The 11,089-nt window shown below is 41.6% G+C and overlaps 1 protein-coding gene and 1 pseudogene across 1 annotated transcript in view; one reads left to right on the forward strand and one right to left on the reverse strand.

Moving 5' to 3' along the window:
* Mylk3 (myosin light chain kinase 3) overlaps window positions 1-9,710 on the reverse strand; it is a 54,670-nt gene extending 44,960 nt beyond the window's left edge. Inside the window, exon 1 of the mRNA XM_008847367.3 lies at window positions 9,550-9,710. Coding sequence (XP_008845589.1) covers window positions 9,550-9,636 — 87 coding nt within the window. The 5' untranslated portion in view covers window positions 9,637-9,710. The remainder of the gene's footprint in view (window positions 1-9,549) is intronic.
* On the forward strand, window positions 2,864-7,150 carry LOC103745445 (annotated as a pseudogene).
* Window positions 9,711-11,089: the final 1,379 nt, after the last annotated feature.

Below are 11,089 nucleotides of genomic sequence, written 5' to 3' on the forward strand. Positions count from 1 at the left end.
ACTACTAAATTTTTTAAAAATTTCTTTTTATTTTTATTTTATATGTATGAATATATTTCCTGCATGTATGTAATTGTACCCATGTTGTGTAATGCCCTCAGAGGTAAGAAGAGTGCATCAGATTCCCCTGGAACTGGAGTTCCAGATGGTTGTTAACTGTTGGGAGACCTCTGTTATGCAAAAGTCGAAGCCCCTTCACACCGGACAGCTCATGCAGCTCGGGGAATGTGGCGAGGGCTCCTTTTCATAGCAAGGTGCTTTCTGGTATCTTTCCTGTCTCTCCCTTTGAAGTGGCCGCCACAGATGCCTTGACATAAACATGGCCTTTGGCTCTATGCATACCATGCCTTCCTGTGTGTGGTTTTTACAGGTGGACAATAGTCTAGCAGAAACCCACTTCCACATGTAAATAGAATATCTCACAAAGTATCTAAAAGCTTTTACCACTACCCCCATGGTATATAAATATGCTAGTCTTCTCTTAATAGTTGGAGATCGGGTCAGAGACTGGGTCCCAGAAAGCTGGATCAGCAGAGTGCTGGACAGCAAGGAGCAGAGATACAATAAAGCAGTAAACACAGACTAAGCCGTGCCTTGAGTCCTGTGTCTTACTACCGGCGACCTGATCTCACCGGAGAGCAGCACTCTCCGTTACCGACCCACGGATATCCTAGCTTTCGCCGCCTCCGTGTTTCTTCCCTGTGGAGTTCACTGGCCAGGACTCCGCAATCCTGAGGAAGGGCACAAGGGTGTAATAGAGGCGGGATCCCGACTAGATAATACTCTAGTAGCAGAGAAAGCTCTCCGCTCCAGAGAAGTGTGTAGCTATCAGCTACAGCCAGCATCAGAGAAGTCTTCGCACCTGCCGTCTCCAGAGAGGCGCGGCCGGCCAGGCCCGCCAGCCGCTAGCTAGCCAGCGGGACCAGAACCACGGCGGGAGAGTGCACGCACACCTGACCCTGGGCTACATCCAGAGTGAGTGCGCCCGGGAGCCCAGGCGCGCTCCCCACATCGCTTGCAGTCAGACTCACGCCAGGATTAGCCAGGTGTAGCGGAGACCCCAGGGTGCCCGCACACACCACGTTGGGGGTCAAGTGACCCGCCCCATACAATAGTACAGGAGCCTCAGACCAATGGTTGGGCCCTGACCCCTTGATATTAAACAACTGTGCCCTGAAAAACCTGCCCCTAACATGATCATCTCCAAGGTCTGAAATAAATCTAACCAATTAAGTGAAAGACTTGTATAATAAAAACTTTAAGACATTGAAGAAGATATCAGAAAATGGAAAGACCTCCCATGGTTACAGAGTGGTAGGATCAATATTGTGAAAAAGACCATCCCACTGAAAACAATCTAAAGATTCAGCATAATCCCCATTAAAATTCTAGCACAGTTCTTCATAGAAATTGAAAAAATTTCTCAAATTTTCTCAAATTTCATATTAAAATACAAAAACAAACAAAAAAACCAACTCAGGATAGCCAGAACAACCCTGAACAATAGAAGAGCAGGAGGCATCACCATCCCTAATTTCAAATTACACTATAGCACTGTAGTAGTAACAATTGCATTGTATTGGCATAAAAACAGACCCAATAATCTATGCTAGAAATGAAGACCCCAATTTAAATATATGTACTTACAATCACCTGATTTTTGACAAAGGGGCCCAAAATATACACAAGATAAAAGAGCATCTTCAACAAATGGTGCTGGTCAAACATATAGAAGAACAAAACCCAAACCCTATCTCTCACCCTGTATAAAAGTCATCTGCAAATGGATCAAGGAGCTTACGTGATTTATAAAAAAAAAAAAAGAGGTTAAATGGAGTTACCTATAATGGGGGTGGGGGGACTATGCCCTACCGGACACCACAGGCTAGCAAATGAAAAGCTTAACACCAGGCTCAACATAGGCTCCCTCTTTGGATTTGTTAACCAGGGAGGTCCCAAAGACAGTACTGGATATTCCCATTGCTCTTGCTTACTCTCCAAAACTTGACAGTAAGATCCCATTGCTGAAGATACTACATGTGTGAGATGTAGAAGAAACATAATGCTAGAAGGTGCTATGCAAGCTATTGAAAAAGTAACCATCAACCTTACCCAGCGATGATCCTTGAGAGCTACAATCACAACTGGCCTGGCTAGATATGCCCACTAGTGCAAGAGTGGTATGAATGTTATGGGAGTAACCAACCACTTTCCGATTGGATTTAAGAAGCACTTCACAAGATGGAATTCATATCTGGCACTGTCATCAGGGCCAAGAACTTGTGGCTAGTTAGGTTACAGGCCACAAGGGAGAACCTACTGCTATTATCCAACTCCTAATGACTTATTGTTATACCAATAGATAGTGCATCTCTCAAATCTCACCAGAGAAGCTTCTTGCAGCAGATAGCAATTAGCACAGACTCACAACTGGTCAGTGTGCAGAAAATAAAAGACTGCAAAGTGGCCCTAAATAAGGCATGTATATCACACTCTGTCCTCCCAAGGCTCAGAGATCATGGCAAAGGGGGTGAAAGATTGTAAGAGCCAGAGGTGGTGTATGGATACAAAGAGACCATGTTTTCTGAACATAGCAGAGCAGTTGTACATATGAACTCACAGAACTTGTGACAACTTGCTCAAGACCTGTGCAAGCCCAAGTCAAATGCTTAGCCTGAGGATAGAGGTAGACAAGAAGCTCCAGCCCTAGCCGAGGAACTATTGGTAATTGTCAGCTGCTGAGAAAGAAAGTCAGTTTTCTTTAAGGGTGAGACACTGGGTAGGTTGACCAAGCTCCACAGGATGGGTATAATATTTGCATAACACAAATTTAGACTTGATAAGCCTTAAAAAAATAGAGGACATGGAGGGTGGTAAGGAGGTAGAGGCGTATCTATGTGGAGATGGGGGAAAAGTCCGAATATGGTCCAAGAATCAACAAAAAATATTAAAAAAGAAATATGTGTATGCATATGTGTGAATGTGAGTGTTGTGGGTCTATATTAAATCAACTAAAGTACTTGTATTAGTTACTTTTCTATTGCTGTGATAAAAAATCATGACTAACGCAACTTATATAAGGAAGAGTTTATTTGGGTTTATTTGGGAGAGAGTCCATGATGAAGAGGGATTGTTGAGAGCTTACATTTTCATGCAAGAAGCAGAGAGAGACAAACTGGAAGTGGGGCAAGGCTATGAACTTTCAAAGCCCACCCCAGTAGCATGCTTCCTCCCAAAGGTTCCATGACCTTCCCCAAACAGTGCCACCAACTGACCAAGTGTTTGAATACATGAGACTATGGGGGCAGGGAGTACAGTAAGGTGGTTTGAATGAGAAGTGTCCTCCATTAGCTCAAGTATTTGAACACTAGATCCCTAGTTAATGGCATTGTTTAGTGTGGTCATGGAATCTTTAGGAGGTGGTTCACAGCCTTGCCCCACTTCTAGTCTTCCCTTTCTCCTTCCTGTTTGTCACTGGATATGTGAGCACTGAGCTTTTGGCTTCTGCCAGCATTCCTGTCACTTGATTCCATGCCTCTCCCCCATTATGCACTCTTATCCCCCTGGAACTGTAAGGCCAAATAAACTCTTTATTCTACAAGATTCCTTGGCTACAGTATTTTATCACAGCAACAGAAAAGTAACAAATATAGTACTCCTTTACCTTCTTTTAAATCCTATTAAAATGATATTTTGTGGTCTATTAAATGTTTCATAAACTCTTAAAATACCACTTGTTTATATAAAACATTTATTGGGGCCATAAGATGCAAATTTCATAATGTTATAAAATTTGACATTGAGTTCAGAAACTTTATTATTAAATAATTTATTTCCAAAACAAGTTCCTTTTAAAAAATTACTAATTTTATTTCATTTGTATAATAGGGGTAATAAAAAGTAGTAAGACATAAAAATGTTTTATATTGGTTGAGATGCCTCAGGGAAATGTACATTATAAATCCTTATTGGACAAATTGCTATGGACTTCTTTTCCAAAATTATTCTTAATATTCAAATGTTAAATGTAAGATCTTAATTAAGACTATATATAGTACATACAAAATGACTGCTATATATGTTTACTAAGTATTTCTTAAATTTTTCTTTATATGGTAGAGATTATAGGACATATAATACCAACAAACAATAGCATTCAAAATCTAGGTAACTTACTCTGTATGTAATAAAGATGGCTATGTTATTAAGTCTTAAGAAAATAGTAGCCAGTATCTTGCATTTCTAAGATAAATTTCAGATTGTACTTATGTTATAACATTAAGAGGAACTGGGGTGGGAGAAACGGCTCGGCACTTAAGGATACTACATGCTCTTAGAGGACCTAGATTCTGTTCCCAGCACCCACATGATGGCTAACTATAAATAACTCCAGTTCCAGGGGCTCCAACTCCCTCTTCTTGCCTCTGAGGGCACTGCATGCACACTTATATACATGCAGGCAAAAATGCTCATACACATAAATTTTTTTTTGTCTTTTTGAGACAGGATCTCCCTGTAGCCCCAGCTGTCCTGGAACTTACTATGTAGACCAGGCTGGCCTTGAATTCAGAGATCCACCTGCCTCTGCCTCCCAAGTGCTGGGACTACAGGCATGTGCCACCACACCCGGCACACACATAAAATTTTTAAAAATTTTAAATTTAAAAATCATGGTTAGGCTCTATATCTTTAAGATCAAAAGTTTTCTACTTTATATTAAAAACCATGTGTTTAAAAGTGCAAATCTTGGATTAAGGAATGCTAATATTGTTAAAATGAGATCTAACCAATAATTTAACTTAAAACTGGTAGGTGCTACAAAATCTTTGGTGTTGTTTTTAAATAATTGTTCTTTATATGTAACTCTGTGTATATATATTGTTTACATACACTTGTTTATATATTGCTTACATGATACAAATTGACTTATAAGTAAGTAACTATATTAATTAAAACTGCCAAGTTAGTCCAAGTTCCTATTAGTTCATAGTATAACTGAAGTTTTTATTTTTAATTTTATGTGTATGACTATTATGCCTTAATGTAAGTGTACCTTTGTTGTGCAATGGCCTCAGAGGTCAGAGGAGGGCATGGGATCCCCTGAAACTGGAGTTACAGATACTTGTTAGCCACAATGTAGGTACTGGGAATCAAACCCTGATCCTCTGCAAGAGCAGCCAGTGCTCTAAACTACTGAGTCATCTTTCCAGGCCCCATAACTGGTTTTTAAACAAACAAAAAACAGTTTTAATCAAGATGTTATTTAATTAACCATTATCTCAGCTCTAATTCTGTACGTGATCTAAAATAATCCTTATTGCTTGGAAAAATAAACCAGCTTTGGGGATATGATGAGTTCTGCATCAAGGTACATACCAGGTGGACTCTAACATTCTACAAAGAGAGGAGTCAACACACAGGCATGCCCTCAGTGCTCTCAGGGGAAGACACAGTCAGCACAGCCTTGATTCATTCTCACACAGGTGGCATAACTAATAAAAGAAAGGCTAAAGGAGCCAGGGGCTCCTGCCAAGCCCAAGAAACCCCTAAATATGAGATCCTCAGCTGACCTTGACAAAAACAAAAGAAAGAAAAAGAAAGATAGAAAGGTTAATTTTGGGCCATCTACATGGTTTTAAACACTCAATAAGAAAATGTAACCAAATAGTAAATATATTAAATATACATTAAATATATTAAAATATAACCAAATATTAAAATGATTCATATAATTCAAAATAAAACTAGACAAACAGAAAGTCAGGCCTTATACATGTCTTTAAATTAAATCCTATGTATGAGCTACTGTCTCAATAACAAACACAAACAAACAAACAAAAAAGACACAAGACCAGTGAGACAGCTCAGTGGGAAAAGGCACTTGATGCGAAGCCCGATAACCCAAGTTTGAGCTTCAGAACCCACACGGTAGAAGAAGAGAATTAACTCCCAGCTCCCACAATTTGTACTCTGACCTCCATACATGTGTCATAGCATGTGTGTCCCTATACATGCACCCACACCCACCCCCCACACCCACAAATCAGTCATCCAATAATAAATAAACGTAATTTAAAGTTAAAAATAAAAATGACAAAAAGTAAAATAAAAATGAAAGTATATTCCTAAGGAACAAAATGGTATTGACTATGTGTCCAGCTGGTTTCACATCAAATTAACTGGAGTTTCAGGAAACTCATGAAGAAATTTGTCAAAGAAATACCATGCAGTTTTATAATACAGGGATAAAGAAAAGATTATAAAATCTCCTGGAGAGCTGGAGAGCTGACTCAGTCATTAAGAGCATATACTGCTCTTGCAGAGGACTGAGTTCAGTTCCCAGCACCCCGGTCAGGCAGTTTACAACCTCCTACAACTCCAGCTCCAAGGGATCGGTCCCTTCTGGTTTCTGCTGACATTGGGCGTGCCACATGCACATGCCCACAACACAGACCTGTAATTAACAATAAAATAAATAATTTTTAATTAAAATTCTTGGAAATTAGAGGGGGAAAACCATACCTCAAACAACTGGAGTCAGAATAAATAGACTTACCCTGAAAACAACTGGACACTGGAAGACAGTTGGCCTAGACACACAATTCTAAGATTGAAAAGTATTTCTCTTTGGAATTTTGAGGACATTTCACCGTTCTCAGAGGATGGAATGGTGAGTTTTACAAGTTGCAAATATGTAGCTCTTTCCAGCCGGCACTAGGGCAACTGGTACAAGCCCCACAAGACCGGGAGTGGGGGGACAGGAGAAAGTCCTACCACAAGAAGGGAAAGTATGAGCTCAGACTCAGACCTCCTGCTGCCAGCAGTAAGATCGGTCTGCGCTGCATACACAGTTCCAATCCGAGGAGGCAGTCAAAAAATGCGGTGCCCTGAGACTGGACATGGGGAACTTCTGGGGCTCTGAGTGTTGTACTCGAAAACAAGGATCATTGATGTTGTCTACAATGCATCCAATAACGAGCTGGTCGGCACCAAGACTCTGGTGAAGAACTGCATGCTCACTGACAGCACACCTTACGGACAGTGGGCCCACTATGCACTGCCCCTGGGCAGCAAGAAGGGGGCTAAGCTGCCTCCTGAGAAGGAACAGATTTTAAACAAAAAGCGATCAAAGAAAATTCAAAAGAAATACAACTTGTAAAGATGTGGGGAAAAAAAAGTGGGGGAGCACTAGTTTTTCCCCCCTCCCTCTCCAAGGAAGCGTCTTTAAAGGTGTACCTCCATAGTCTGCATCCAGATTACCTTCCAAACTACTGCTTTCCACTACTCTCCCTAAAGAACTTCTGGAACTCTCATTTTAAGTCCAACTGAATTGAGAAAGTAAGCAGACAGAAACATTGTTACAGGTTTCCCCCAGAACCCTAGTCTTCTCATCTCCTCAAGTCAGTTATGACTTCCAGTTATGGTTTCCACTATCAAATGGAAGTAAATAACAGAGTGATTTGTTTTTCTTCTTAAGATGGAAGCTTTGGGGCTTGGGAAAGGCCTATTAAATTCTGCTTTCATTATTGAATAATACTCCAATTACTGAAAACAAAGCAATGAGAACTGACACTGCCACCAACCATGAACTTGCTGCCCTGGGTATTTAGAAGTATCAAAAATGCATTCATCCTACTTGTAAATCTGTAAATAAAATCTATGAATAGATAATATATATTTATATGTAAATATATAATGCAGCATATCTCCCAAAGAAAGAAGGGAAACAAGGGCTTCAATCTAGGTGCAAAGTTGAAACAGGAGAATGAAGAAACCAAAAAAAGCGGGACAGGGGGGTGGTGAACAGTAAACAAAATAATTAGCTGGGTATAGAGGCTCATGCTTGCAATCCTAGCATTTGGATGGTAGAGGCAGGAAGATCAGCACCTCAAGGCCAATCTTAACTACATAGCTAGCTGAAGCCAGACTGACCTACATGAGAACATGAGAATGTCTTAAAAACCAGCAACACACACACACACACACACACACACACACATACACACACACTGGCTCTCTCTTGTTGTTGGCAAAGGGGGGCTGCTTTGTGCAAGCTAGCCAAGTGTTTCTACCTCTGAGCTACACTCCTAATCCTAAAGATAGGGAAAAAATGTTAAGAGGTTGGGGCTCTTGAATCAGACTCTTTGAATTTAACTCTTGCCTCTCTACCAATTATTACTTAGAATTGTGGCCAAGAGTTATCTAACTTCTGAGTCTGCATTTCTTTTCTGTTCTGTGACATAAGAAAAATAACCATAAAGTGTACTTTATGGAATTGGTAGGACGGGTACATGGGAATGCTGGAAAGTCTAACAAGGCTTATAATTGATTGACATGTTGGAGGTACTTAAATGTTAACCATCAGCCTGACGGTGGCAGATATGTCAACAGGGAACAAAAGGAGTTAGAAATTCCAAGAAAGTCAGTTTTACAAGAAAAATGAGATTAAAGTTCAATAATTGAGTTGGCAATGAATATTTATAGCGGTAATGAAATAAATACTTTATTAATAAAAGCAGAAACATATCTGAGATCAGGTTGATAGGGAAAGCAGAAGAAAGTTAAGTCTTCACTTATCTAAGAGGAAGTCCTCAGATCGGATCGGGCTGATAATAAGCAAATACAGAGATAAATAAAAGAAACAGCTAAAAGATTTCCGCCTGTTTGTCTCTGGGGATAAGAGGTCTATTATGGAGCACTCAAGGACACAGCACCTAAGAAACAGAACACATGGCACCCTTCGTTTATTTTGTGTATTTATAACAATACTGCATGTGGCAGAAAGAGTTTTGCTCCAACAAAATCAAACATTAAGAGAATTTTCTGAGCGAAGGATGCCAGGAGTCCAGAAGTGCCCTTTGCAAATCCCCATGGCATTCCAAGCTGTGCCTGTGGAAGCTGTGTGGCCTGTCTGACCACAGCTTTCTTCGTTCTTACAGGGAGCTTGTCACAGTGCAGCAAGATTGAATACAAAAATAAGTGCAACACCCGCGCCGTGCCTGACACACAATTGGTATTTGAAAACTGTAGAGATTAGAAGCATTATCCTTAAAAACATCCTCAGTTCCCCCTACCTCCCACTCCAGTGAGCCCAAGACAAGTGCTTATTCACCTTGTTATAGGATACAGGCAGAGCAGACAGTACCTCAGTCTCCAATCAGCCTACCCTGTGTCTGCCCAGTGTCCTAGATGCACCATTAGTTGATATTATGTGTATTTACAAGGTGCTATCATCCTCCCTGGAGCTAAGCTTAATTAAGAAAGGAAAACAAATGAAAAACAATCTCAGCAAGGCGCACAGTTCAATGCAAGAACTTTAGGGTTAGTTGGCACTTGACATTATTCTGCCCTTGTACACCCTGCAGGAGCTGAAGCCCAAGCTGGCTCTCCATAATCTATAGCTATTAATCAAAACTTTCTACTGACTTTCTTCATCCAAGAGGATATAGGTCTGGAGAACAACTGTCACTGTCTCCTTTGGTCCCATGCCTTTACCAGCTGTTCTTCAGGCTCTCACTTCAAAGAATACTGACTTGGAACTTCCCTTACCGCAAAAATCTGGGTGTAATCTGATGCCTGCTGCTGGCCTCTGGTGCTGGGCCTGCACAGTGCTGGAACAGGGCACAGAGTTCCCATCCTGGAGCTGCAGTGGCCAACTCGGTGTTTACTTCGCCTAGAGATGGCTATGCCCAACCATGGGGAGCCCTGGGAATGAGGTGGGCTGGTTGGTCAGAGTGACTTCTCTGGAAGAACTAGGGCTTAGTGATAAGCTTGGTATTTCCGTTTATCTCTGACCCTGCCCAGGCCCCAGAAACCTCCAGAGGCTGCACTTGGTTATCTGCTTTGCTGAGCTGTATCTGCCTTCCTGGGGGCCCACTTCCTGCAGCACTTAGCAGACTGTCTAGTTGTGAAAAAAAAAAACACTGTGTAGTCCAAAGAGGAGGAGAGAGCAAGGAGGGAGTCCTGAGGCTGAACTGAGCTGCTTTGAAAACTCAGAACCTGGCACAGGGGCCCAGATGAGCTGAGAATCCTTGCCTTTAGACAGCCCTTCAGGTCAGAGAAGGTCCTGACCAGCCCCAGAATGGGTCAGAGGCCCTGATTCTCTTCTACAGGGCTGCTTACACTCTGGCTGGTAGCCTAATTAGTCACCTCTGGACTAGGAGGATCCCACAATCACTTCTCCAAATAAACCAACTCGGGAAGCTACAAAGTATAGATTCCCCAAGAACTAGGGCATGTATGTTGCAGTGTGGGGAAAGCAAGGGGTCAAGACTTCTGCTAAATAAGATGCCAAGGATGGCAGATCTCTGGTCAGCTCCTCCCAGAGTGTCCTTGGGGAGGCCAAACTCCATACACACTGGCATGCATTCACAGACAGACACACATCACTGTGGGACCACAGCTTACTTCTCTTGGCTGACAGGAACCAGGCAAAAGGCTGCTGGTTTTTGATACTAACTCATTTTTTGGAGCCTAACCATGGCCACATTCTGTTACTAAGGACTTATTTGCCATGCCTTATTTAAAACCCATTACATAAGGCTAGAGAGATGGTTCAGCAATGAGAACATGAACTGCTCTTCCAGAGGACCTGAGTTTGATTCCCAGCACTCATATCAAGAGGCTTACAGCTACCTGTAACTCTAACTGCAGGGGCATCTGACACCTCTGGCTTCTGTGGCCACTTTCATTCCTGAACACGTATGCATACACACATAACTGAAAATAAAAATAAATCATAAAAAGAAATGTAACTAATACAGTAAAGGAGACAGAATTCCTACCCCATGTTCTTAATTTACACCATTCAGTCATTTTTAGTTGTTTTTGTTTTTGTTTTGAGACAGGGTCTCCTTGTAGCCCCAGGTAGCCTGGTGATCACTATGGAAACCAGGCTGGCCTCCATCTCACAGAGATTTGCCAGCCTCTCCCACCTGAGTGCTGGGATTAAAGATGTGTACCATTATTCCCAGCTCAGCCACTTTTAGAGACAAGAGAAATCTCAGACTATAGAGTAATCTCCCTTATTTTTCAGATGGAAAAATCTGAGGACCAGAGAGGGGAAAGGGGTTTCTGTGGGTCACACAGC

Source organism: Nannospalax galili, unplaced genomic scaffold (assembly GCF_000622305.1).
Source record: "Nannospalax galili isolate Female #2095 unplaced genomic scaffold, S.galili_v1.0 scaffold403, whole genome shotgun sequence".
Taxonomy (NCBI): Eukaryota; Metazoa; Chordata; class Mammalia; order Rodentia; family Spalacidae; genus Nannospalax; species Nannospalax galili.